Here is a 26,603-nt window from a genome sequence, read left to right on the forward strand (position 1 = left end):
CAACCTCATCATGCAGGTCTTGGGATGAGCCAGAGACCAACAAAACAGAAGATTAACAGTTCTGGAAAGATATTACACAAAAAGTCTCCATAGAAAACGCAGATTATGAAAAAAGGGCCACAGGGTGACGCGGTAATCATTTACATATTGTTGGCATTGTTTTGGTCAACAAACATGGGATGGGACGGTCCGCTCTGCAGAGGGTGAGCGGCCTCTCGCCTCACTCAAGTGCCTCTCTCTTGGGTTTTGTTGTGTTTGCTGTGGTTAGGGTTTATCTGTTTGTTTGTTTGGAGTACTGTACAGTTTGGTGGAGCTGCCGCTCAGTCACACATCTCCTCAGGGATCTCGTGAGGGTTGAGGATGCCCGGCACTGACATCTGGATCTTATGTTTCTCCTCCTGGGCCTGACGAAGCGACGCCTCCCTCTCCTCCAGGAACAGGTCGGTGGTGTCCTCGCCTGCAAACTCCTGCAACAAGGAAACATTGTTAGCTTTCAGACTACATCTCTATCCATACACTTATTGCTGCTGCGGGATCTTGAGGCAACGACAAACGATAATTTCTATTATCAACTTATCTGTCAGATCCCTTTTGTACTGTAGGAGGCATATACATTCAATGCAATAATGATATGATTTGCAATAAAGCTATGTGTCTGTCCTATGTCCCTCTGTGTCTTCAACAGGTTTGCTCTCTTGAATGCAAAATAACACCAAACAGCAGAAGAGCTGTTCTTTCTCTTTCTGCTCATCTTCTTCAGCCATCAGACTCCACTGAGTCGGACAGCTGAGAACTGGTCCAATCAGTACACCATAAAACACTGAACAAATCTGATCACACACAGCTTTACAACAACAATAGACTGGCACAGCAGCCACAAACCTTCCATATACTTAGAAGGACAACCTGGCCGTGCAGGAAAATGTTATTTCTGGAACCAGCAGCTCAGCAGCTAACTATGCAGCGATAAGCTCTGAGTGAAGAGACAAAGCCTGCAGCACAGACAACAAACAGCAGAGCCGGAGCTACACAGGGCTTTGTTCACTGTAATTCAGACCAGCATCAACAAACACATGGATGAACTCTTACACATTACATTTAATGGGAATTATGGTATTTATTAGGGATGGGTCATGAATGGGTCATCAATTACTGTTTTTTTCTTTGATTTTCAATCAAAAATTGAAAAGTTCAAGCGACTATTATCTCATCATAAAAATATAATTTGCCTTTGTTTTTACCGGTACCTGGTTGTCATGGGGTACAACCGCCAGACGGTAGCTGTAGCGCATCTGAAGCTGTTTGCTAACTGCCGTTCAATAACTAAAGAGGAAGAAAGCATTAGTGCCAGGTGCCGTTAAAAAGGGTGTGGCACTGTGAGATTTGGAACCGGAGATATATGCGGAGGGCCTTTCTGAAACCGGACCCCGTCTCACTCACACTCTGTCGCAGAGCGAACTCCATTTGACGTCACAGTCACAGCTGAACGGAGCACCCTTCACTTAGGTCAAGAGATTAAATACAGCGCTGAGCTTTGAGACAAACTCCCCTCACAAGGTGGAGACAGGAAATGTGTGTAACCATGGTTTCATGTCACACAAATAATAAAAGCTACATAAACACCTGTGAGATCTTGGAATAATGGTCGAATAGTTCCCAGTGATTTTCAAATAGTATTTTTGCTTGAAATGCCCATCCCTAGTATTTTTACATATATACATAATACATAACATATCTTTACATATTTGACGAGCAGGCAAAGAAGTTTTGGAATTGCTCTGGTGGATGTTTTTGTCACTGACAGGCTCAGATAAGTGTCTGAAAACATTTTAGGAAGGATCCCTTCAGAGACAGATCTTTTTCTGTGGTAAGATGTTCAAAAAGGCGTGACATCTCTCCCTCCAAAGCCACCAGACTCCACTGACAAAAACAGTAATTTTACAGTGCAGAACATGAGAGTTGCTGGTCTATGGCAGCCTTGATGGGTTAATTAGTTTGTTAGGCTAGTGATAAAATAACACAAACAGATCAGGCAGCTGTAGAGCAGCAAACCATGTGTTCTGTCCTTTTAAATGACTGTTTTTGTCTGGTGGCTTTTAAGAAAGTGATGTAACAGCTGTTTCTGAGAGTTCTTACTCTTATTTTACTCTCTAGACCGTTTATCAGTAGGGATATTTGGAAGGGAGATCGTCGTCAATTGAGATTTTTGAAGAAATACATGAGCCTATATTCATTCAGTTTATTCTTATTTTGGTGCTTTTTCATAAACAACTTTAATCTGCCCCACCCCACCCCAAACACCTGCACCTTCCCACTCTCAATACGCAGTGGCTTGTCCCCTCCTCTTTGCACTCTGCCTGTATGCGTCTGCTCTGTTCACTTCCTTCATCAGCTGTTGGTACGTTTTATAAAGTCGGCTCAATAAAACAACTCGTGTTTTGAAATGTTTCAGTCACGATTTTGTTATAACAGCAGGTGAACTGCGTGTGCAGGAGGTTTGCTGTTATCGACGTAGCGTATCAAAAAGATCCTAAACTAAGAATGCAGTGCAGGAAAACATTGGCACGAACCAGCTGCACAAAACTATTTGTGCCATAAGAAGGTCCATATTTAACATGAGACGTCGCACCTTAATCAATACATTACAGCAGTAGGAATGCAGCAGCAGATGTCTCTCTTTCTGTCTCTGTCACTCGCAGAGAAGGTGTAGAGACACTACTTGAGACATGTGCACGAGGGGGACAGGATAATTCCGATAATTAATTGATCGTGGAAGGTTATCTTATACTGATGAAAAAAGAAAATGTACCCAGCCCACCTAGGTATAGTCTATGTGTGGCAAACACTGATTATGACAACTACAGCTGCAACTTCTGAATGAGTTAAGCATCCTCCACCTCACCTTTATCTGGACCAGGAAGTCCCTCAGGTGCTCCTTGAAGGCAGGAATGTCCTGGTTTAAGCTGAACAGCCCGGTCACAAACACCTTCACCTGAGCACTAACACACACACAAAGCCACAGTCGTGTTAAACACTTGTGTATTTGTTACTACAACAGAGATCGTGTGTGCGTTTTGGTGCACTCACTCCTGTAGGTGAGGGAAGGCAGTCTTGAGCAGGTTGGCCACGTATTCCTGGATGAACACCTGGTTGTTAGTGGGGCTGGTGGGGTTCAGCACTGTGGTGATCTTCCCCTCCTCCACCAGGTTGAACATGTAGGCCAGGATGGACGCGTGCATCGTCAGGCCTGCAGGACACACACAAACACACACATACACAAAAACATTCCATTTTATTATATAAACTTTCATTATTTACCTTTAAACAGAAATATCTGTGTGTTTATATCTGGCTGTCTTGTGTGAGAACTCACCAGCAGTGTGTGACGTGTCGGTGACCACAGAGAAGATGTGTTGTAGGATATCACAGAAGTATGTCTGGTAGAAGCTCTGAGCGGCTGCTTCCTCCTGGGCAACGTTCTGCAGCATCGTGTACAGAATCTGCAGACCTGGATGAGCAGAAACAGACTTTCAGCTTCCTGCACATTGTTCACAGCGCTGGAGACTGATAGTGTCCTGTTGTCCAAGGCATGAATGAAAATGTGTTTGGGATGAACAGAGATCTTCCTGGCATAGAACGGATTTTTGTGTGTTTGTATAACTAAAGCTTAACAAATGACAAACTAAACTGACGGCGATCTACACCAGAGTTTTTCATCAGGGCTTTTAAGGATAAAGGGACACAAGCTGAAGCAAGTTCTGATGTATTTGCAGCCCAAAGTTCAGAAAAACACTTTATGCAGAGTTTTTACTGATTTAACCACTGAAGAAATCCAAACCTTAAAACAAGCTGAGTAGTTTGTTTTAATGTTTTAAGGGGCAGTTCAGCTTGCAGGCACACGTTCGGTCCTCCCCTGTGTCCACCTAAAAGCGTTCAGAAACACTGATTTCTTATTGCCAGTTCAGATCAATGATTCGCATTAAGTCTGGATGCAACTGCCAAAAGAATCCCTGACATCTGATCGTTCTAAAACTGGGCCGTTCACATCAAAGCAACGCGCACAGACGCAGCTGACCATCTCCATAGCAACCATGCACTGACAAACCCCACTACTTCTATCTAGTATTAGGCCTAGGTTACATGAATTAACTAGCTGTATTCATTATAAATATAAGTGGATGACAGTGACAGTGACATGCTCACGATGTTAGCTGTAACACTGATTAATAAACGTTGAAGATGGAGAGTTAGGAAAGAGAGGATCCAGAGCCGTCTTTGGCTACTGCAGCAGAAGACAGGATGCCTATACCAACTTATGCTGTTTCCTGATTGGCTGAAGTGAAATAGTGACATCATTCCGTTCTAAAACTGCATTTGGAGATTTGACGAATCAAATCTTCTGCAACTACTAGAGCTGTGCTAGAGCAACTAACCAGAGCACACCGCTGCAATTTTCTCTGCAACATTCTAAAACTGTTGCAAATCCTTGATCATCATCACTGGCCTTTATGTGAAACTGCTTTTTTCAGCATCATCACCAGTTGTAATTGTCTTTACTTGAATAAGAACAACACAGCCTTAAAATATGTGATAGATATCATATTTTAGATAGACTTCTACTTAGGTAGACTTGGGCTGCATGATATTGGAAAAAAGTGAAAAAGTGAAGATAACTTTTTGTTCTGCGATATTTATTGTGATATAAAAAACATACAGGAAATCATATCAGAAAAATGCTGTGTGTTTTTACGTACATATAAACAATTAACAATCATACTTGTTTTTATTTGGGGCTTTCCTCTAACAAAACAAAACCCCTCTGCTACTTTTATTATTCTTGTTTCAGTGACTCTGACACCTGCATGAAAAAGTAGAGAGAGTTCAGGTGGAGCAACACGTTTCTTTATTAAATAAATATAAATAGACTTGTGGGCTGCTGTTGTGTTATTTAAACAGTATGTCATCTACTATTTCTTAAGATGTTCAAATGTTTAATCAGCGTGATCAGCCACGGTCACTTCTGGAAAGGAAAGCTCACGTATCCTTCTTCCCGTTGGCACACACAACTTCACACCATGTGTGTGAGCTACAGGTGTAGGCGCTAAAGTAAACACTCATGCGTTCTGTTACCAGCCTGTATATGTAGCCACAGCATTAACAAGGTGCCGCTGATAACGGGGAAACACACACTGAAAAGCCGACATGAGTAACAAAAAGTCTACCTCGATCATCCCACTAACATGATCTTTGACTGCAGCAGTGTTGCGTGCATGTTTACCATTCACAGGCAGGTGACACACAGACTCTGCAGCTTAGCGGTCGGTTCACTCTCTGCTCTGCTGAAGAGCAGCACTAATGTGATATTAAATTGACTTTTGTCAGATTAGTGATGGAAAACCAGAAAATAGCGAGTACTACTTTTAGCACCTAGCAACAACAAAGTAGCAGCTTGATGTGTTGCAGTCAATTTGCCTCACAATCACATGTCCTGCGATGTGACTACTGCACATGTGCACATCGTAATTGCAATGGTTAAACGATTTATCGTGCAGCTGTGATAGACTTTGGAGTAACAGTTACTTATCATAGATGTTTAAATTCACAAAACCTCTGACGGAGATGAAGATAACCTCAATAATTTACTCTAGTTAGTACAGATGTGCTTTGTTTTATTTCATTAAATGGCACAAATCAAAAATATATTAGTTTCCTCGGCTATTTAACGGTGTTTTTATAATGCCGTTTAAAACTTTTGGTTGACATCAACAAAGCAAAGACAAAACATTTTAAATTTGGAACGGGTTAAAATCACTTGTAGCCCTCATTGTTTGGTCATAACTTGCTCACAAGTCTTCCTCACAAACTGAACATTAGACCAGAACATTACTGCAGGGGCAGAAGCATCATCTGACAGGTTAATATGAGCGAGAGCTGAGCGTCAGTATCAAAGTGGCATCACAGCCCACATGCAGTATCAGATTTCTGCCTTTTAAACCAAAGTGTTGTTGCCGTTTGAAGACGATTGTGTTCCCATGACATGATGAAAAACAGAACACAGATTATTTTACACCATTGAGTATTCAAGCTCCCGGCATTGCTGCTCACTATCACCATTAACATATGTAGTGAAATGTGTGCGTGTGTGCGTGTGTGCGTGTGTGTGTGAGTAGCCTTACCAGTATCAGCCACGTTCCTCATGGTGTGTTTGAAGGCCCAGATGATGGAGTCCAGCACCAGTTTGAACTGGGCGGGCGGGATGGCGAGGAATGCAGGGAAGCAGTGAGAGTTCACAGCTTGAAGTAAGTAGAAGAAGTGTGTCCTGTGCTCCGGATACTCCTCAAAGTTCTAGCAGGAAAACACACCAGAAAAGTTGTTTGAATAAATTAACTTAGACTTTATAATTTAAGAGGTTGTTCAGCTGATCTGTTGACCTGGTGTTTACAGACATGTCCAGTGTTTAAAATCATGTCCTTGTTCTGCTCACTTCTAGATTCAGGTTCACTTTCTTACTTTGCCCGTTTTTACTCTGTGCAGCCAACAAGGCCCACCTTGGGGAACCTTACATTCAGTTATCACCCTGCACTCAAAGCTATAACTTAAACAAGCAGCAGAGTGGTGTGGATATGGATATCCAGTCTTTGTGTGCCCTGGGTGTCGTCTGTCAGGTGACACTACAGAAGGCTGCAAAAACCAGAGGGCTAGATTTGTTTATTTGCCTCATTGAGACATTACCAAGCTTAATTTGATACACATTTTAGATGACAGTTCAAAAGTTCAAAGCTGGATTACCAAACGGACAGCTGCCTCGGGGTCCCCCAGTAAATTAATCTGTCCCTGAAAAAGTTGTGTTTACGTTACGGGCTGTTGCACGATCTTATTTTGCTTCAAACTAAATAAGAGCAGGGTAATATGTCTTTAAATGCTGTCTGCACGCTCTGACTGGTTTGCTTCACAGTTTCAGCAGAACAGGCACTGACCTACTTTTTTTTTTTTTACCTGCAACCTATATTTTCTCTGCAATAGTTTTTCACAGGCAGTGCCATACATGTATCACAGATCTGCTCATCGTGTTCTCTAGAGCTTGAAAGTCATGACTGGATGTGACTGCAGGCCAACCCCTGAGGAAAAATGACTGGTTGAACTGACTGCAAAAACTTTTGCCTTTATAGTACAATATATATGCTGCATGCACTGTATATAAAAAACTGTTAAAAATGTAATATTTATTTACTGGTTGGATATGCCATTAAGATGTGACCTGTTACATGTCCTTTAAAGACACTGGCCGCCTTTCTTTGCACTCCTGTTTCATTCTGATTGCCATCATTACTAGAGAAGATTTTGGGTCAACTGTTTACATGGGATGTGATCTAATGCAGTCTGGTGCACCGATGCATTTAATCAGAACAGCTGTGTGCAATGTGCAGAAATGATGAACACATTATTTATTTGTCTTCCTCAAGGACTGCCTTTCTTTACAACTCTGTTCAGCAATTTGTCTTTGGCTCGTGTTTTAGCAGCTCCCTGAAGATGGATGTCTATTATCTGTTCAGCGCAGTAGCTCAATCGTGTTGCTCTTAATCAAGCAGCAGCCTGCAACAGTGTCTGTTTACAACAAGGTGGCGGTAGTGCACAGATACACAGGTTTGCAAACTGCCATTAAAACTTAAAGAGGAGGAAGAGCAACGTCCCAATGCATTTATGTGAGGAAGGAGAGCATTTGCAGAGACGCAGAAAGTAAGTCATCAAGAAGAAAAATTTGACTATGTCACCTGATCGTTCAGAAAGGTTCAGCCTACTGTACCATAACCTAAGTCAAATTGGTTTAGGCCTCTTAATGGGGTTTTCCTTTAGACCATCCCTGGGCTTTTAAACCAAAGAAACAGAATCAGTCCAATTTAGAAACTGTGATTTACAGACTGCTGTGAATGCACCGGGATATGTTTTGATCTTTCCTTGATGACAGCTGGGTTTGAATTTTCACAAAAGCAAAGCACAGGTTCAACTTCCGATGTAATTCTAATAAACTGTCTGCATCACCACTTAAGAAAACCTTTAAATAATAACCACAGATCGTACAATTAACTAAACTGTGTGCACCTGTTTTTGATCAGATATTTAAAAGGTTGCCTCACCTTGTTGATCATGTTTAGAGTGCACTCGAAGACAGCATCAAAGATCTGGGGTATCTCGCTGGTGATGTGTCCTCCCAACTTGTTGACAATGGTTGCCATGGTGCTGAGGACCTCTGGCTCTCGGGCAGCAGGGACGTTGCGTTGATAGTCGATGAGGACGGCGTCCAGCAGCGGTGGAACAAAGTTTTCCCCGACCTGGAAAAACAACAGGAGGCATCAGCAGGGAGCAACACGGCAACAACAGAGGAGGATAAAACAGGAGCATCCACCGTTAAAGAAAGGGGTCACAAAAAAGAAAAGCATGAAAAAGGCTCTTATTGAACAGGTAAACAAAAGGTGCACTTCTAGAAACATTGACACACTATGAATAATAATTTTTACACAGATTAAAAACACAGCTGAGGGCAAAAATCTTTGTGTTTGATCTCAAAATACTAGCTGGATTAGTTCTACTTCTTTTCTACTGTCGACCGTTTCACTGATTGTCACAGTGTAAAGGATCTCCTGAGGACACGCAAGAGGACACGCAAGAGGGCATGCAAGAGTAAGAATAATCCACTTCTGTTTAAGTATGTTGGTGTCTACTTGCTGTGTCTACTAGCTTTTAACTACGCGCATTATGGCTGCCCCACGTTCCCTGCATCTATTTGGAGCGTCGGCCGTGCACGTCCTCAAGATTTACAGCTACGTGTATGCGAGATGCAGTATGCACTTGAACAGTAGGGGCAGTGTAGAGGCAGAGGGGATGTGACAGGGTCAACACAGCAGCACGGAAAACCATGGCAGAAAGTTCTGAAGACAAGCTGACAGACCAAGTCCACAATTATCCACATCTGTACGATGTGTCATTGCCACTGCACAGCGACAAACATGCCTGTCAAACAGCTGGAGACAGATAAGTTCTGTTTTAGAAGCCGACGTGGAAACCTGCAAAGCTAAATGTCCACCAAACACACAGAAAGCTGTCTCTGTTTTTGCCGTGATCTCACAATTAACATAATCGCCATGTCTGTTGATTACATCCTGCACATACGGTAGTTGCAACAGGCCTGAGCTCTCTGGTGTGCCCTCTAGAGGTATCCTCCAGTAACACACTCAGTGCGTGAACAATTACATTCATGACGCAGACATTGTGTATGACTATTTCCAGTAGTCCAGCGAGTAGTCAAGAATATTGCCTGACCTGTTTGTGTGGAGTTCTACTGTGAAAATGGCTCTTACTAAAATTCACCACAGGGTAGTGAGAGTGGTGTGTTCACAGACAAACATCCTTGTGATTGCTGCCGTGTCAATCAAAGTTCAGCAGGACTACGGCAGAGGATTAGAAAGCTCTTCGATCTAGACAATTTACACACGTCACCTAACTGACCCAGACCTATCTGGAAAAGTGAGTTATTTGCATCTACGATATAAGATTGCAAATTGTCTTTGTGAATTTAGAGTTGATTTAGACAACTTCAGAAATAATTTCTCCCCCCAGCAGTCACATGACTTCACATTACAGAGGATTTCAGAGCCGTTTCTCACCATCTGCGGGTCGTTTGATCTGCTGACCCAGCCGGAGATCAGTTTCAGCGTCTCCCGTTTCACTGTTCTCATACTCCGGATCAGGGGCTGTTTGGTCACCATCTCACCTGCAACACAAAGAGGAGACACAAACTGAAGATACCACACAGAGAAACATTACTTCTGTTCATAACAATGTTTCCTTGTGGCCATGTTCGTGTATGCTTTGTGAATTATATGATGTCTTGTGTTTCACTGGGTTATCCCAAAATTTATAAACCCAACCCGTTACTTTCTGTCAACTTCTTGTCTTATTCTATAAGAGATATATCATAGTCAAGTTTTATCCTCAAAAGGTTTGGTTTACTTTTTAAACAGGATTTGTTCTTCCAGCACTGTTCACCGGAGTAGAATAATACTTGATATTTGATCATTACTGACAGACCTCATACTGCACCTCTCCTACCATTTAAGCTCAGAAAGATTCAGAGATGAGTCACCAAAAACAGGCGCATACAGGAAAAAACACAGGACAGTCTTTCTGGCCCAAAAACAAAAGTCAAAAATAATACTCAAATGATGCAGCAGACAAAGACGTATGATAAAGCTCTAAAACAACAGGATCTATTGCAACTGTAGGATCATCCAATAAAAGCAACTAATAAAAAGATATGTCATTGTTAAGCTCCGTCAATATTAAGTATAAACACATGGTATTAAAGGCATTTGGGTAATCTTCAAACCTGGCAACACACTGATGCCATGCTGCACTCATACAAAGGACTGCAGGCCCAAACAACAATGAAGTAACAGTCTGTGCAGAGTACAGCTTTGTAAACAGATTTAACAAGCCCTCCACAAATGCAACGCACAACTCAGAAAACATGTTATGTTAGGCTTTAGCCCTGTTCAAATATCAACCTAAAGGCATTGATGTTCATATCCTGGCGCAGACGTTGTGAGGCAAGCTGGTGAGACATCAGTGAGAAGATGGAAGAGGACAGAATCAAGGGCTGCACGATAAATCGCTTAACCGTCACAACTGCGATGTGTGCATGTGCAGTAGTCACATCGCAGGACATGCGATTGTGAACCAAATTGACTGCTACATGACAAGCTGCTACTTTATCGTTGCTTGGTGCAAAAGAAGTACTCGCCATTCTCTCGTTTTCTATTACTTATCTACAACAAAAGTCCGTCTGATATCACATTAGTGCAGCCCGGCTTTACAGTGTGTGTTGCATTTATCAGCGGCACCTCGTCCCGGTGCTCGTTAACACTGTGGATATGGGCTGGCAATGGAGCGGAGGGTTTACTTTTAGCGGCTACACCTGCAGTGCTCACGTATGCTTTCGTTTTAAAAAGTTACTATAAACGAGCTGATCACGCTGATTAAAGCTCCCGTGGAGTTTTTCGCTGGTTATGAAACAGACAGAAATGAACTCTGATGACTCTGTAAGACCTACAAAAGCAAACCAGACCTTCAGCAACAAGACTGATTATTTCGATATGGTTATTTTTAATGCCTGGAACAGCTGGCGGGAGGTATGTGTCAGGCGAAGCGATTAACTGCATGCTGACTGTTAAAGAAAGCAGGATACGATCATGTTAAAAACCACCACTTAAGCAAGTACAGGACAAAATCAGCAAAGAGACAAGAGGTACAACTTTGTCCACAGGGGCGCCAACATCAACACAAACTGAAAGTTCCTCACAGGAGCTTTACACATACATTTGGACAGCGTTAGAAGTGGTAGATGACGGGGCGCTGATTTAGCTCAGGTTGTAGAGCAGACGCCCCGTGTACAGAGGCCACAGTCCTCGACTCACTGATCACAGGTTTGACTCCTGATCTATTTGGTGCATGTCATCCCCCACTCTTTCCTCCCAACACTTCCTGTCTCTTTTCAGCTGCCCAAAAGCCCAAAAAAATAATCATTAAAAAAAAGAAAAAGAAACGGTAGAGGACATATTGTGCAAGTAACGCAACTGCAGCCCATAAGTCTGTTTGTATATATTTTAAGAAACGTGACGCCCCACCTGAACTCTCTCTACTTTTTCGTGTGGGTGTCAGAGTCACTGAACCATGTGTGGTAAACGTAGGAGAGTGGTTTTGTTTTCTTTGAATAAAATACACTTTAAAGTCCCAAATAATAAACAGTATGATCGTTAACTGAACATGAAAACACACTGCATTTATCTGATATAATTTCCAGTATTTTGGAAAATCGCGAAAAATGTATCACAATATCACTTTTTTTTTCAATATCGTGCAGCCCTAACAGAGTCTCCACCGAGCTGGGCAACATGCCAACAAATTTAATTACAATAATTGTTCTATAGTGAGCAATGTCAGTATTTTTCTCTATATATAATTACATAGTTCTACATGTTTGAAGAGTACCCTGAATATGACGAAAGGAAGGAACCAGATGGTTTGTGTGTGAAACAATTTGGCTTTGAGTCCTGCTCTCTTACAGTCTGCTGCTTAACGTGCTGCTGTAACATCCATGCCTTGCTTCTACATCAATACCTAATCTTCAGTCTGTCATATTATCACATACCTCCACTATCATTATATCAAAAATAGTTAAACTGTCATGTGATGTCATGTAGTCTTGATGGCTCCTGTGGTGTGAACAACAATGAAATAAATTATTAAGTTAGCTATATGATACATCACACACCTCCCTTACCATTAGTCTGAATGGCAGCAGAGATGTTCTCGCTGAGGCACTTGTAGACGTTGAGCATGTCGAGGTATATCCGTCCCAGCTGGATGACGAAGGGGTGTCCCACTGCCTTACAGGCTCGGACGTTGGTCTTCAGGATGCTGCCCAGCTGTTTGACAGTCTCTGGGTCCTTCAAGATGTCCACATTCTGAGGGAGCAGCAGGTTACACATTAAAACAATGCCCTCACATATGAAGTGGTAAATGTGGTAATGTACTGGTCTCTTACCTTCGTGGCCTGCTGGATGATGCTGTCCCACACCTGATTGGGCAGCAGCATGTATTTTTCTATCAGGTGCTCCTGGACAGCCTGATCTGTCTGAGCTCCGATCATGTAACCGACCGCCTCGTAGAACGTGTGCACCTGGAACCAAACAGGAAAACTGTCAGCAAACTTGACCGAGCTAAAGCAAATTAAGAGGGAGAAATCACTGCGGAAGATGAGGAGGTCTATTCTGACCTGCTGAGGCTGAAGGTCACAGATGATGGTGTTGATGTTGTTAAGGATCTCGTCAATGAAAGGCATCACCTCTCCCACCTGCACCTGGATGAAGTGACGCCGGCACTTCTGGGCGATCTTGATGAAGGTGTCACAGGCCATGTCCTGAACACCGTCATGGGTCTCTGATGAAGAGGGAGCATGGAGGGTAATATTAAGTAACATAAATAGTGAGCAAACTAATGAATTACACCTTCCCAAATTAATAAAACACCATCATCTCTCACCGTGCATGAACTCAAACAGTTTGTTGACCACAGTTTTGAGGAACTTCCAGTGGGCTCGGAGGAAGCGAGGATACTGGCCGACGATATACATGATGTTGGAGGCGATGATGGCCTTGTTGTCCTTTCCTCTCTTCTGCTCGCACAGACCCAGCAGATCCTGAGAGCAACACAAGGGTGTTCACAATCACAGACACATAATCTAGAGCTAGCACTCAAGCGTTCGAGTCAAGTCCTGTATTTATTGTTAAATTCTTAACACACAGGGTTTGTCCACGAGGCTACGCTTTTGTTTAAAAGTGATTAACATTGGCCGTTTTACAACTACAACAATCTCTGTGATGTTGATATTAAGTTGACTGCTGCTAGGGCAAGGCTGATGTTGGTTGTTTATTCTAGAAAAATGTGACATAATAGGCTGACAGAACCACATTATTAATGCAGAAACACAGGTGTGCACGCCAAAGTTTACTACTTTACTGCCGGCCCAGCAGCGTTTGCAAAACTCTGATTAAGGGGATCTAAAACAAATGTACATGTAAACTTTGCAAGAGTTATGCATTTTAAAACAAGTAAGGAGTAAAGTGGCCTAAAAAGTTTGGTAGATTTCATTTAAATAAATGTCTCTTAAGTCACTATTTATCACCGAATGAGGTGACACAATGGTGATTGAGCCAATGGCCCACTGATGAAAGCCTTTGCATTTGCAGTATATAGTATTATTACAGTCTGGGTGTCTGTGGCGACATTTGCAGGAAAAAAATCACAAGCAGCGCCCAGTTAGTGACACGTTTTCCACCACCCAGCAGTGGTTGGTCTGCCAGAGAGGGTAGGCGGAGCTAAGCGGCTGCTTTTCCAGTCTCTGCAAGTGTTGCAAGTAAACAGTAATCTACTATGGCTGAACAAACAAAAAAAAGATGGATGACTACAGATACAACTTCAAAAATAAGTGAAAATCCAAAGAAGAAGAAACAAATTCAACACTCAGATGAAGGCAAACAGTCTGAAAAGGAAAACGAGGAGCCATGACAAAGGGAGCCAGCCGTAGATGTCAAATTGGGAAGTGGGAAGTGCTCCTGCAATTACCGATTATCTTCAGTAGGTGGCGCTCAAAAGCACGGACATGAATAGTGGAGATTGTATATTTAAGTACTACAACAAGAAGCTTGTTTTAAATGGTACCTTGATGACAGTGACCAGAAACCTCTTCTCGTCCTCCTCGTGCATGGCCCCACTGATGGATCCGATGGCCCAGCACAGCGTGTTGAGGTTCTTCCAGGACCACTCAGTGCCGTTCACCTGGTTGTGAAGCTTCTCTGTCATTATGCGTTCTGTGTCTGCGTAGTCCAGATGAGTCAGGTAGACTGCAGGACGGTAGAGCACAAATTATATTAATTAAATATATGGTAAACCTGAAGCTGAAATCTGTGCAGGACAATTGTGAAAACTGAGTATGCAGTGATATCAGTGACAATGTTCCTGGATGGATAATTAAATAACAGGCTATATCTAAATCATTTAGGTTGTGATCAATTAAACGCTGCACTTTTATGCAAGGGGCAAAGACAAAGTCGGAGGACTGCTTGTAAGTCTTACCCAGGGTTTCCCTCATGTTCTTATAGAGGTTGATGGAGTCGGTGTCCTTCATGAACTCTCTGACCACCTCTCCCTGGTCGTTCTCAACCACCAGCACCTCCTCCGGCTTGGCCATCCGACTCACCATCAGAAGACGCACCTGTTGCAAGAGATAAACACCTGTCAGCACGCATAGACATCCACGAGCAGCCTCAATGCTTTACTTACATACACACATTGCAGTGTGCAACCTGAGAGGGAATAAAGGATACATAACAATGAAGTCTCATGGCTAGGAACGTTAATATCTGCAAGTAAAATAAAACAATCAGATGTTATTTTGCTTCTCTAGCTGCTGATTTCCAGTAAAGTTGTAACTAGTAGCTCTTTTGGCAGCAGTTCAGCAGCCACCTGTTGTTGACCAGTGCCAACTGATTCTAGTATGACTGCGAGCTCTGCAGTTTACATAAACAGAAATACTCCTCGTAAACACTTTACTGCTATGCCGTCTCTAATTTGTGAGTAAGAAATGTTTCTTTAACCAGAAGTTTTATTCAGGAAGTCACTGGCAGCTGTGCAGATTCTTTAGGCCATCCAGAGGCTAATTGTAGGAACTACAGTTTTTGTTGAAGTTAATTTATAAAAATGAACTTCTTGCTTTTTTTCTGACAGAGGTTCAGAGTTACATTTCCTTTGGTCGAATGAGAAACTGCAGTTAATAAAACATCTGTTATTGTGGTCTGCTGTGGCAGCCTAATGGCCAATTTCACTCTCTACACATCTAACCTTACAAATCAGTTTGACATGGCAAAACCTCGGGGAACGAGGAAGGTTGGACTGGTGTTAAAAAAAAGATACCCACATGATAAGTATGGACGGGTCATGAATTCCGAATATCCGAATAGTCCTTAATCTTTTTTTTTTTTTAAATCAAAAAGTTGCGCCTGGTTGTAATGGGGTTACTTCCGCCCGACGGTGGCTGAAGTGCATCTGAAAGCTGTTTGCTAACCACCATAAATAACGAGAGAACAAAAATCTTCACATAAAAAGTAAATCAAGCGTTGGACAAAATCCAAATTAAAAACTCAAAGGGCAACAAGTATAAATCTATCCTTCAGCAACTATTATAGTGATCTATCGCTCTAATTTTCCGTCCGTAACTGCTTAACTCCTTCTACTCATAAGGAGATTTTTATACCCCAGACCCATAATGGCTGATTTGACCTTTGACCCCAAAAGTGTAGTGATTTCACTTTGCCTGTACATTGCTTTGGTAAGCTGTCGGAATTATTTAAGACAGAGTGGTAGTACCTTGGAGAGTACTGGCAGATAGAGCTGTCTGCGTGGTGGCACGTCAAAGTGCTGGTTGCCAGAGAGCAGAGGGGACGTGGACGTAGAGAAGGGACTCTCTCTGTAGAGCTCGGCCGCCAAGTGGTTCCAATACTCCAGACAGATTTTGAAGATCTCAGTCTCTTCCACTTCTGATACCAGCAGCATGTAGTGCAGGGCCTGAGGGACGACACAGGGAACACTCAGTCCATGAATGCATGTGTTTGCATGATGTTGTAGGGTTTGATTTCTGCATTAACTGTCCCCATTTCCTCATGTTCAACATGTGTAGAAAAGCTATCACACCACTAGACTGTATTCTTACCTCCATTAATGTCTCTCTAAGGTTGAGCCGCTTCTCGATGAGCTGCCCGTGCTCTTTAAGAAACGTACAGAGGAACAGACTCAAGTTCTGGATGAAGTTCTGCTCGTCATCTTTGCCGTTAGCATAGGCCAGCCGGATGTTGGTGTTCAGAGGCAGCATCTGCACGGATACAGTCAGATTTAAATCATAATTAGTATCTTTAAAACATGAAATGTCACTCTGAGCATCATCTCATCGGAGCCTACCTGTTTGAGTTGACACATGGTCAGGGTGAAGAGTGTGACAAACTGCTCCTCATACTGGCTGACGCTCACACCGGCAATCTCTGTGAGGCACTTCAGTGTCACGTTGCGAAACATGGGCACGTTCAAGAACTGAAAACAGATGTTTAGTTCTGTTAACAACTTGTGGGCATAAAAACAGTAATCATTTCAAGGAATTTTAATCTTGTTTGGCATATTCCTGCAACCTCATGTGGGAGGCTTTGTTTTGCAAACACCTAATTCTTGCACATTTCACTTGATACTTGACACTGGGTGGCCCTGTGTACTCACCTTATACACCAGTGTGCTGATCAGTTTGGTTTCGAAGATGTATCCTAGAGGAATCCAGTTGAGGAAACGTAGGAGCGTCTCCAGGGTGGCGTGGACCAGGGGGGCATTCTGGGAATTTTCCTAAAGTGCAACCAATGAGAAGACACGGCTGAAGAACAAACACTGGTGTGTAACCATCTAAAAATGATTGTGACACAATGTTTAAATGTAAGACATAAAGATTTGCGTACCATAACAAACTGGCACAGCTGGAATATCTGTGAGAACTCGTTGCACATGCTGAAAGAAAAGAAGAAACATTATAAGATATACTGTTTTCATCAACTACACCTTTACATAAAGCCCCTTTTACACTACCAGTTGAAGGCAGGATTATAATGCCTATGTTACATTTTGTCTTTTATGTAAAACGCACAGAGGCGTAATGGTGGGGCAAAGTCATTCCGTCTCTGAGCCGGCATCGGAGGTAGCAACAGAGGCGAAACAGTGTCGGAAGGGCAGAACAGCAAGGTGTGTGTGTGTGTGTGTGTGAAGCATGCACTGTTTGTTTTCACCTCACGCATGTTTTGCTTCCGCAGCGGAACGTTATGAAAAAACACAATTTAGGGCGGCTTTATGCTGCGTTGCTCGGCCCAATGTAAAATGTCAAAGGCGGCATGACGGCGGAGCTTTGTTGCGGCACTGTGATATCACCGCAGTGTAAAAAGGGCTTAAGAGATCAAAGAGATCTGACTCTTTTATATCTCTTTTAAGAGATCATACTGAAATTATTCTCATCATGTCATCGTAGTGCCTTACGTGGAACACGCGTAGAGCTACAATATCAACCACAGTAATCCACTGAGCCAAACCTGCCAGATCCTGAAGTATTTCTTTTAATCAGTGTCCTTTTGTATGACATCTTCTGTTTGAAATAAACCTTGTGATATGTTTCCTAAAAGTCAACCTTTCACACTAGAGGCTAACACGACAGTGATTACAACCATCAGTCAAATTTAGTGGGTGCATTCAGGTGTGACAATGTTTCAGCTACACATTTGACTTGCATATGATCTTCGACACTCTGCAGACATTTGCCAGACATTTATCTGTAAATATTAACTGAGACAGCTTCCCCCTCAGTCAGAAGACTTCCAGCCAATAAGCATCTTTGGGAACAGCTGATTAAAGAAAGGGCAAAACACATTGTTGCTAAACCCGAGCAAGAGGAAAATGAATTGAAACATCAGCTGCAGTCAGTCAATTGATATGAGGGAAATCAAGCCGATTTATTCTTGAAATCCTTTAACTGTAAATATTAAAGCTTCATACATTTTGTGGCTTAACAGACCAACTGAAACAGTAACTTACACTGTATGTGAGGGCTGTGCACAACTGCTGATAAATAAGGCAACACCAAAAATGCTCAACCCATTGCATAATACTTGTAGCAATATTGATTGCCTTGTCAAGTGTAGTTGTAGTCTGTGGTAATAAAAGTGTCAACAGGAAGCGGGAGGCAAACACAAGTGCTCAGAGGAAACGCTTTATGTGTTGGACACAGATCACGCCGTTACATCACTGGATTAATGCTGCAATATTTTCAGACGCCGACATGCTGAGATCAGGTTTTATGGTGCTCTGTAAGGGCTGGAGCGAGACACAGCGTGCTGACCTGTCTTTTAGGTGCTTGGCTTTGACCTGGGTCATCTGGCCGCTGGAGAAGTCAAAGACCTCCTCGCTGAGCAGCTTCAGGATCACCATGTTGTTCTGACAGAGGCTCTCGCTGGTGCGACTAGCCCCCACGATGTCACTGATGAAGGTGGGCCAGTGTTTGGGCCACTCCTGCTTCAGGATCTACACACACACACACACACACACACACACACACACACATTAAAGTCACATGATTCAAAAGTGAGAATCATCTGAAAATGAAAAAGGGGAGGGGATGAATCTGTGACTCCAGCTGAAAATACAAAATAAAAACACCATAAAAATACAAGACAAGCACGAGCCCCTGTTTCTGCTGTGTAGGAGACTGTTTTATCACAATCACACAGTAGGACAACAGTTAGAATGAGGAAGTCACTTGATACGAGCAAACCTACAACAAGTACAACATATATGAGGGGTCCAACAGTTTTTCTATTTCAAACCATATTTGACAGCAGAGAACAAATAGCTCAAAGTTTATTATGTAAATAGTTTCAAAAGCACAGGAAAAAAACATTCTGACTGTGGATGCAGAGGAGGCCGTAAGACGACCACTAAGAATAGCATCAGGTCTCTTCTGGAGTGGAGTCAGCATTTTATTTCGCCTACTCTTTAGCCCCTTTCACATGTGCACTGCACTCCTGATCCCTTTCTGTTTCTCTCTCCCTAAGTGTCTGCTATGTTTACATTCATCATGAGTGGCACGTTTTACAAAGTCACCCAAAAAACGTAACTCGTGTTTTGTATTTCTTCATCCGCAATCTCATTTCCACAGCAGCAGGTGAGCCGCACATGAAGGAGGCTTTTCATTAAAGACGTTGCCTGTCAAAATGATCAAAACCGACTAATGAGACCGACACTACAGAGCTGCAGTTAAAATCTTTTAGAACAGAATAATAGGCTCCATATTTAACAGAAAACGTCACACCTTAATCAGTGCATTTACAGGAGGGACCAGCGGATGTCTGTGTGTGTTTTTTTCTGACGACTTGGGAGATGCTGCTGCAGGTTTGGGAAAGACGAAGAGCGAGGGGAGAGTGTGCAGTAATTTAATCGATCGTGGATGACAATCTTTTTGACGGATGAATAAAGACGCCTGAGAGAATTAGTCACCGAATATACTTCATGCTGTGCACGGACATAACATTGTTTTCTGGAGCGGAGTTTGCTGAGGAGTGAGCCATCTCACATCCTTACTATCTCTGCTGAGAGTTACGCATGCAAAACAGCGACCTAGAAGTGACAGGTAAACAAAACATAGCAAAATGGCAGCGGCCCATCCAACACCATCACGTCCTAAAACTTCTAAGTCTGGGAGCATTTTATCCTCAACGCTGCAAAGAAAAGGATCGCCTGCACGGTTTGTAAAGCGGACCTAACTTATCGGTAATGCACGAGCATCCCAACCATTCAAAGGTGTATTCATTCATTCATCCATTCACTGGCTTTCTAAGTAACCTGAGCCACAGAGGTCTGCGTAGCTCAGTTGGTAGAGTGTTTGAAGTACTTTGCCTGTCTTTGTTTTACAGAAAAAATGGATACTTGATTTTATTTTTTCTGTCAGCACTTTGTCTGTCATTGGTTAAATGGACAAAAACTTGATTTGTTATTTCTCTTTGTATCAGTAGGAGCCAAATGAGCAGCAAAGTGTATTAAAAGACATATTTTTGAATGAAAAACTCATATTTATTGTCTTTGTAAGCACATGCTTCAAAGAACCTCCAACTACATTTAAAGCTGAGAGCTAAATAAGAGCCATTATGTCATTGTGCAATTCATTATCTGATTAGTCGATTAATCGTTTCAATAATAATGACTAGTCGACTATCAAAATAGTCGTTAGTTGCAGCCCGTGTAGGGAATGTTTTTAGCCTTTTCTGCAGAAATGTTTCGGATTTCAACATGTAATTTAAAAGGATTCATCATCGATGAAGTGGTGAATCTCTCGTGCATCCCTAATTCATAAGGTACTTGGTGCAGAGCTGGTTTGCAGGCAGTGACGTACATGAATAGAGACGGCTCTGGGTAATAGTGTGTGTTTAGTCGCAAGCTATTCTTTCTTGCTTTGCACAACATCAAGCCTGCGCTGGCCTGAGCTGTCTCACACAGAGGCAACATTTGCTATACAGGCTGTCTGCTCCAAAACGCCATGAAAACCACTCGGCTTGTGTGATAAATTTCATTATAGAAATACAGAATTTAGAATCTTAAAAGACCGAATCAGGCCAAATTTTTTCTTTATCCTTTTAGCTTTTTTTAATTTTCATTTCATTTTAGAAATAACTAAAATGAAATTCCATGCTTTGCTTGACTGCGTAGGATCCCTGATCTACACACACAGCCTCCTGAGAGAGGAATCTGGTCCTTGAGATTCCCTGAAGGCCAAAACAACGTTAACACGGCTGACGCAAGCAGTGACTCATTCTCAGCGGCATTAATGCAAAGTCACTCATGTAGCCAGCGCTCCACTGTGTCTCTGTCTCCCTCACACAAATATACATCAAACACACACACGGAGGTCATGTCACAACGAATGTAGGTCAGTGTTGTCTTATGTTTTGGTCTAGTTGCCTTGCTGATGTACATCTCAATGAGTCACAAACATGTTATACAGTGGTCTGTGATCAGTGATCAGACCGCACGGAGCAGTGAACAGCTCATTTCTGCTGCCCAGTGTTTACAGCACTCAGCACTTTCCCAGAGGAAGGGTACAATTATCTCTGATGCTATATGTTATACAATATGTTGTTGTGTCTTCACGGTATATTGTGCATCGTTGTTGATAACCTCTTTGCAGGTGAACTTCGATGACACAGGCAGTTTTAGAGTCAGATAAACCAATTAAGAGTGACATCTTCAGGTTAAGGAGTATCACTACAGAAGCTGAGGAGAGCATTGAAGTTAACACACATTTTTATCCTGAAATTATATTTTAAAAATGTGCATATAAATGTTTTCCCTTGCACAGCTGTGTTTCACATACAGATGTGCTACACTGTAACATTCAGAGGTAGTGAATCTGGTGAAAATACAGTTAATCACTGGATTGCTCTGCACATAACCCCTCACTGTAGCTACAGAAAAGCCATTAATCCATAATCCACACACCCAGCAGCGACATGAAATCACAGTTGCAATGACTCCGTTTCTGCTTCAGTGCTTTTATTTCACATTTTACCGCCAGTCTCCAAAAACACAGGGCTTCATCTGTTTACTATAATGCATTATTTATAATCATGTACCTCAGAAACATTTTAGTTAACTGCCTAAACAGTCAGCAACCACTGTGACAAAACAGCCTGTAAAAACTGACCGACCACGCTGACTTTCCAGCAGCCGACAGTGAGTCATAATGTTGTATTTTGCTTCAGGGGAAATCTGTATTTTTAAACTTGGGCCGTATTTTCACATTTTGGAGTCTGGATGATTAATTGGTACAAATACATTCTACAGTAGATGCTTCACTCTGCAGAAAAACTAACTAACTCACTGAGGCAGCAGTGGGTGAGCGACTCCCATGTGCTGTGACGTAAAATTACTGTTTTTGTCAATGGAGTCTGGTGGCTCTGAAGAGGGCGACCTAAAGACTGTTTCAGGTCAAAAGGGTAGCACTAATTCAGCATCTTTGTTTGGGGTAATACTGGTAGTCTTTGACAGGATTTAGGATCTAAACATCCAAAAATGGCAAAATAGATCCCGTAGATTCCTTCAGCTTGCAGCCAAGAAACAGGCGGTAAAGGCTGCAACATCCATCATCATGCATGCATCATCCTTGGGCTCCAATGGCCCGACTAAAGTACATCTTTTACAAGTGCCAAAAGGTATTGTATCGATATATCGCTTCACCATCATAATTGCAATGTGCCCATGTGCAATAGTCATATCGCAGGACATGCTTTCGTGAGGCAAATTAATGGTCAGCTTTCAAGTCACCGTCATCAGGCTGATCACGCTGATTAAACATACATTTGAACACCGTTAGAAATGGTAGATGGCATACCAGAAAGTAACGCAACTCTGTTCTGTTTGTATTTATTTTATAAAGAAATGTGTCGCTCCACCTGAACTCTCGACTTTTTATGAGGGAGTCAGAGTCGCTGAACCAAGAGTAATAAAGTAGGAGAGGAGTTTTGTTTTGTTAGAGTAAAATAGACTTTAATGTCCCAAATAATAAAAAGTAAGTTAATTGAACATAAAAACACACTGCATTTATCTGGTATAATTTCCTGTATTGTTTTCATATCGCAGGACAAAATGTCACTTTTTTTCGAATATTGTGCAGCCCTACTGAAAGCATTGCATGACATCAAAGAGTGAGATGCTTCTTTTGAAAATCAGAAACAATCTTCATCTACATATCTGTCTTCAAATCAACCAGACTCCATTGATAAAAACAGTCATTTAGCTCCTAAAACACAAGAGTTGCTTGTCTATGTCTACTGCTTCATAAAAAGACAATTTCAATATCCAGTAGAACCACAGAAAACAGGGAGTGCGAGTGTTCGGTTCAAGTTTCCTGCTCCGGTGTGCTCTCTTGCTGTCAATGTGGATAACTTCATTGAAACTGTTTGCTGCCACTTGGTTGAGCCTCTACACATTCACTAACATGCAACGCTGTGGTGTTAGGAAAACATTCCAGTGTTTCAACAGAGTACAAAGAGGTGTTTCTAACAGCCGGGGACAACAATGATGGCTTACAATAATGGTCAGGCTTTGACAACACTGATCGATTAAAAAAAAAAAGTTGCTGGCTGACTAGCATCACGACCAAAACAACAACAATAAACACGAATAAACTGCACACTATAACTCACACTTCACATGTAATGTGGGTTTGCCTGAAGAAATATTAAGCAGTGCTTTAACTTATAATGTGATTTTGCTGTCTTGTTTGCACTAAAGGCTGTTCCTCAAACCTCAACTCTCAAACAAAACTCTGACTCTGACTTTATGTCAAAGGTTTCCCATATAATGCAGTAAAAGGGCTAAAACAATGCAAAGGCACATGCAAATACGATTCAAGCTTGCAGAGGGGGGAACAACTGTCTTCACTATTCTTTCTCCCAAAAGATTTTGTCCTAAAAGTAGCTCTGAAAATGGTAATTTGCTAACATTATTGTTTACCCCGACAAAAGTATTAAAGGCTTACCTGAACAAGGATCATGTTCAGCTTCCCAATGTACACCTTCTCTTTCTAAAAAGTAAAAAATAAACAAGGGATTAATGGATGTAAGTCAGAACACAAGCCTACTCATTAAAATATTTAAGCTGAAACATAGCAACACGTGTTGAAATAAGAAAACAGAGACGTTACAAATATAACAGAATGAAAAAGACAACAACATATAAAAAAGTTAAACATTTCATTTGGACGTTTCATATTTTAGAAGAAATTAAACAACTTAAATGTCTGTTAAGTCTCTATCTATCACCGAATGAGGTAACACAATGGTGACTGAGCCTATGGCCCACTGATGAAAGCCTATGCATTTGCTGTATATAGTATTTCTATGGACTGGGCGTCTGTGGCGACGTTCGTGGAAAAAACACAAGCGGCGCCCAGTTAGTGACACGTTTTCCATCAGCCAGCAGTGGTTGGTCTGTCAGAGAGGGTAGGTGGAGCAAAGAGGCTGCACTTCCGATTTCTGTAAGCATTGCGAGGAAACGATAATCTACTACTGCTGAACAAACAAAGAAAAGATCGATGACTACAGATACAAAAAATAAGTGAAAATCCAAAGAAAAAGAAACAAACTCGACGATCAGATTAAATCGAACAGTCTACAAACGAAAGCAAGGAAAATCAAGAGTTAGAACCATGACAAAGGGAGCAAGCTGTAGACGTCTGGTTAAATTGGGAAGCGTGCTCCTACAATTCCTGATAATTGCTGGTCGGAGGCGCTCAAAAGCACAAAAGTTTAAATCTTTGAGATTGTATCTTTAAAGCTACTGTGAGGAACTTTCATCTGGACAAACACCTCTCTTTGCTGATCCTTTACATGCGTACATTTCTGACAAAAAATCTCTTCCTGCTTTATCTTAAACGTATGACTCGCGAATCTTTGCTGTGAAAAATGTAAAGAAAGGCTGTTTCAGCAGCATGCTGTTAATCTCCTTGTCGGACACGGACCCCATGGCAGCAGAATCATACATTAAAATAACAGTACATAAGTAATCCCTTTTCTCGCTGATGGTCTTGTTTGATTAGTTAATATACAGGTATCAGTATTAATTCCAGTCTGTTTCATAACCAGTTAAAAACTCCTCACAGAAGGTTTTAAGTTATTATTTAGGAACATGTTTACAATATCTGACCATTAATAGAATTCATGTATCTGAACGTTAGACGTTGCTTGAAACCACATTTCTACTCAACAGCAGCCTGCTTGGTTCAGCAATCTAAATAACTCAGTCTAAATGGCTTCGATGAGTACTGTTTTGCAGGTTTGCAAACAGCATAAAGAGAACTGCTTCCTCCCTATGAAGCTGATTATTAAATGCTAACAGCCAAGTGTGAGTACTCTGTCATTTATATGTTCTATCACCAGGCCTGACCCTTATCCACAGCTATCTTCTGGTTAAAAGAATACATGCTGGCCTCATAAAATGTAACTTCTTACAAACTGTTCAGCACTTTTCATTTGAATCCAGTTTAAGGTAAGTTTCATTTTGAGTGCAGTTTTGAGTTTCACTTTCATTTCTTGTGATATGTGATATTTTGAAAAAACAGAAAACACTACGGATTTACAGACAACCAATAATAACCTGCTTTTCATAGCCGAAAGATATTTGATCATTCAACATTTTTGTGTTTTAAAGAAAAGTTCATGACATGTAGTGTATTCACACCTGAGGGGAAGAAAGGCCTTGATGTAGTGAGCAAAGATGGATGATGAATTAGAGTAACATTTGTTGCAAATTGCCTTCATGTTGTTCTTCTCTGAAACTAAAATACAGACTGACGGCTGCATTTCTTTTTAACTTATCATATACGTTCAGATCGGACAACGAATAAGCCCATACCAACATAACAACACTGATGCATCCCTTGCAGTAACGATACTGCTAATATTATGTAATAAAGCTAAGAATATAGATAGTAATCTCATTTATTACTTGAGTTAGACTGACCAACTCCATGCACAAAACATAAAAAACAACCCTCAAGACTTCCTCCCTCTCATGATTACAGGATATATGAAGGTTATTCAGCAGGGTGAAAGCCAGCCAAAGGGACTTCTTAAAGTTTCTATAATCACGAATAGATATGAATATATTTAAATACCAAAGCTGAACTTTTCCTCTTCTTCTTTTAAAGAAACTTAAACACAGTCTTAACAACTAAACCCTGCGGTTGTTGTTTGGTCAAGTTGCCTGAAAACACTTTGAAAAGCAGCTGAAGTCACCACTTTAGTCTGGACAACACAGCACTATGGTTACCAGCATTACTCATGGCTGTCCTGAGATTGGCTAGGGGGAGAACTGCCTGTTTACATGCTGCTCTGATGTCACATAAACACAAAAACAAAATAAGATCAACTCTAATCTGTAAATATGGCGATAACATTTTATCAGAATATTTTAAATTCATACAGTTTTTGTCTCAACTTTCATGGTCCTGCACTTACGATCTTACAATTACCCCAGAAATATAATTCAGGTTTAATGTGAATTCAAAATTGACTCACCTCCACGTTTGATGCATCTGATGAAGTCTTGATAATGAGACCAACAACATACTTTTTTATACCTGCAGATACACAACGAGAAGAAAAAGAAACCTGTTAGCATGCACCAAAATATGTAAATCCAAACATATCCTGACATGAAGAGTTGCCTGAAACTATGTGGAGTCTTATCCCAGTATTTAGGCTTAAAAAACACAAAACAGTGTAGTCTTTCATTTGCATACTGTGGCAGAGTCAGTTAGTAAACACTTGGGGCTGTGCTGCATCTGCTACTGATTTCTTACAGGGCAAATGTTTGGGTCTGTTCAGGAGAAGTCTCCCCAGGTGTTCTTATAGACAATC

General features: G+C 41.6%; 1 protein-coding gene across 2 annotated transcripts in view; it reads right to left on the reverse strand.

Annotated features, from left to right (window-relative positions):
* Positions 1-269: 269 nt before the first annotated feature.
* Positions 270-26,603, reverse strand: part of LOC138588398 (exportin-1) — a 36,449-nt gene continuing 10,115 nt past the window's right edge. The window contains exons 5-25 of one of the 2 annotated variants that reach the window (XM_069658496.1): positions 26,262-26,323; positions 23,723-23,767; positions 18,533-18,714; positions 17,109-17,157; positions 16,879-16,998; positions 16,570-16,698; positions 16,325-16,483; positions 15,982-16,179; positions 14,692-14,830; positions 14,278-14,459; positions 13,099-13,255; positions 12,833-12,996; positions 12,602-12,736; positions 12,338-12,521; positions 9,663-9,769; positions 8,136-8,330; positions 6,177-6,345; positions 3,374-3,508; positions 3,088-3,247; positions 2,903-2,999; positions 270-467 (exon numbers count right to left, since the gene is read on the reverse strand). In XM_069658496.1, the coding sequence (XP_069514597.1) occupies positions 321-467; positions 2,903-2,999; positions 3,088-3,247; positions 3,374-3,508; positions 6,177-6,345; positions 8,136-8,330; positions 9,663-9,769; positions 12,338-12,521; positions 12,602-12,736; positions 12,833-12,996; positions 13,099-13,255; positions 14,278-14,459; positions 14,692-14,830; positions 15,982-16,179; positions 16,325-16,483; positions 16,570-16,698; positions 16,879-16,998; positions 17,109-17,157; positions 18,533-18,714; positions 23,723-23,767; positions 26,262-26,323 (2,915 nt within the window). In that variant the 3' untranslated portion in view covers positions 270-320. Of the gene's footprint in view, positions 468-2,902; positions 3,000-3,087; positions 3,248-3,373; positions 3,509-6,176; positions 6,346-8,135; positions 8,331-9,662; positions 9,770-12,328; positions 12,522-12,601; positions 12,737-12,832; positions 12,997-13,098; positions 13,256-14,277; positions 14,460-14,691; positions 14,831-15,981; positions 16,180-16,324; positions 16,484-16,569; positions 16,699-16,878; positions 16,999-17,108; positions 17,158-18,532; positions 18,715-23,722; positions 23,768-26,261; positions 26,324-26,603 lie in introns of both variants that reach the window. The other variant, XM_069658495.1, reaches the window with a different exon arrangement.

Source organism: Semicossyphus pulcher, unplaced genomic scaffold (assembly GCF_022749685.1).
Source record: "Semicossyphus pulcher isolate SPU_LCO1_2020_fin unplaced genomic scaffold, fSemPul1.0.p SCAF_12, whole genome shotgun sequence".
NCBI classification, from domain to species: domain Eukaryota; kingdom Metazoa; phylum Chordata; class Actinopteri; order Labriformes; family Labridae; genus Semicossyphus; species Semicossyphus pulcher.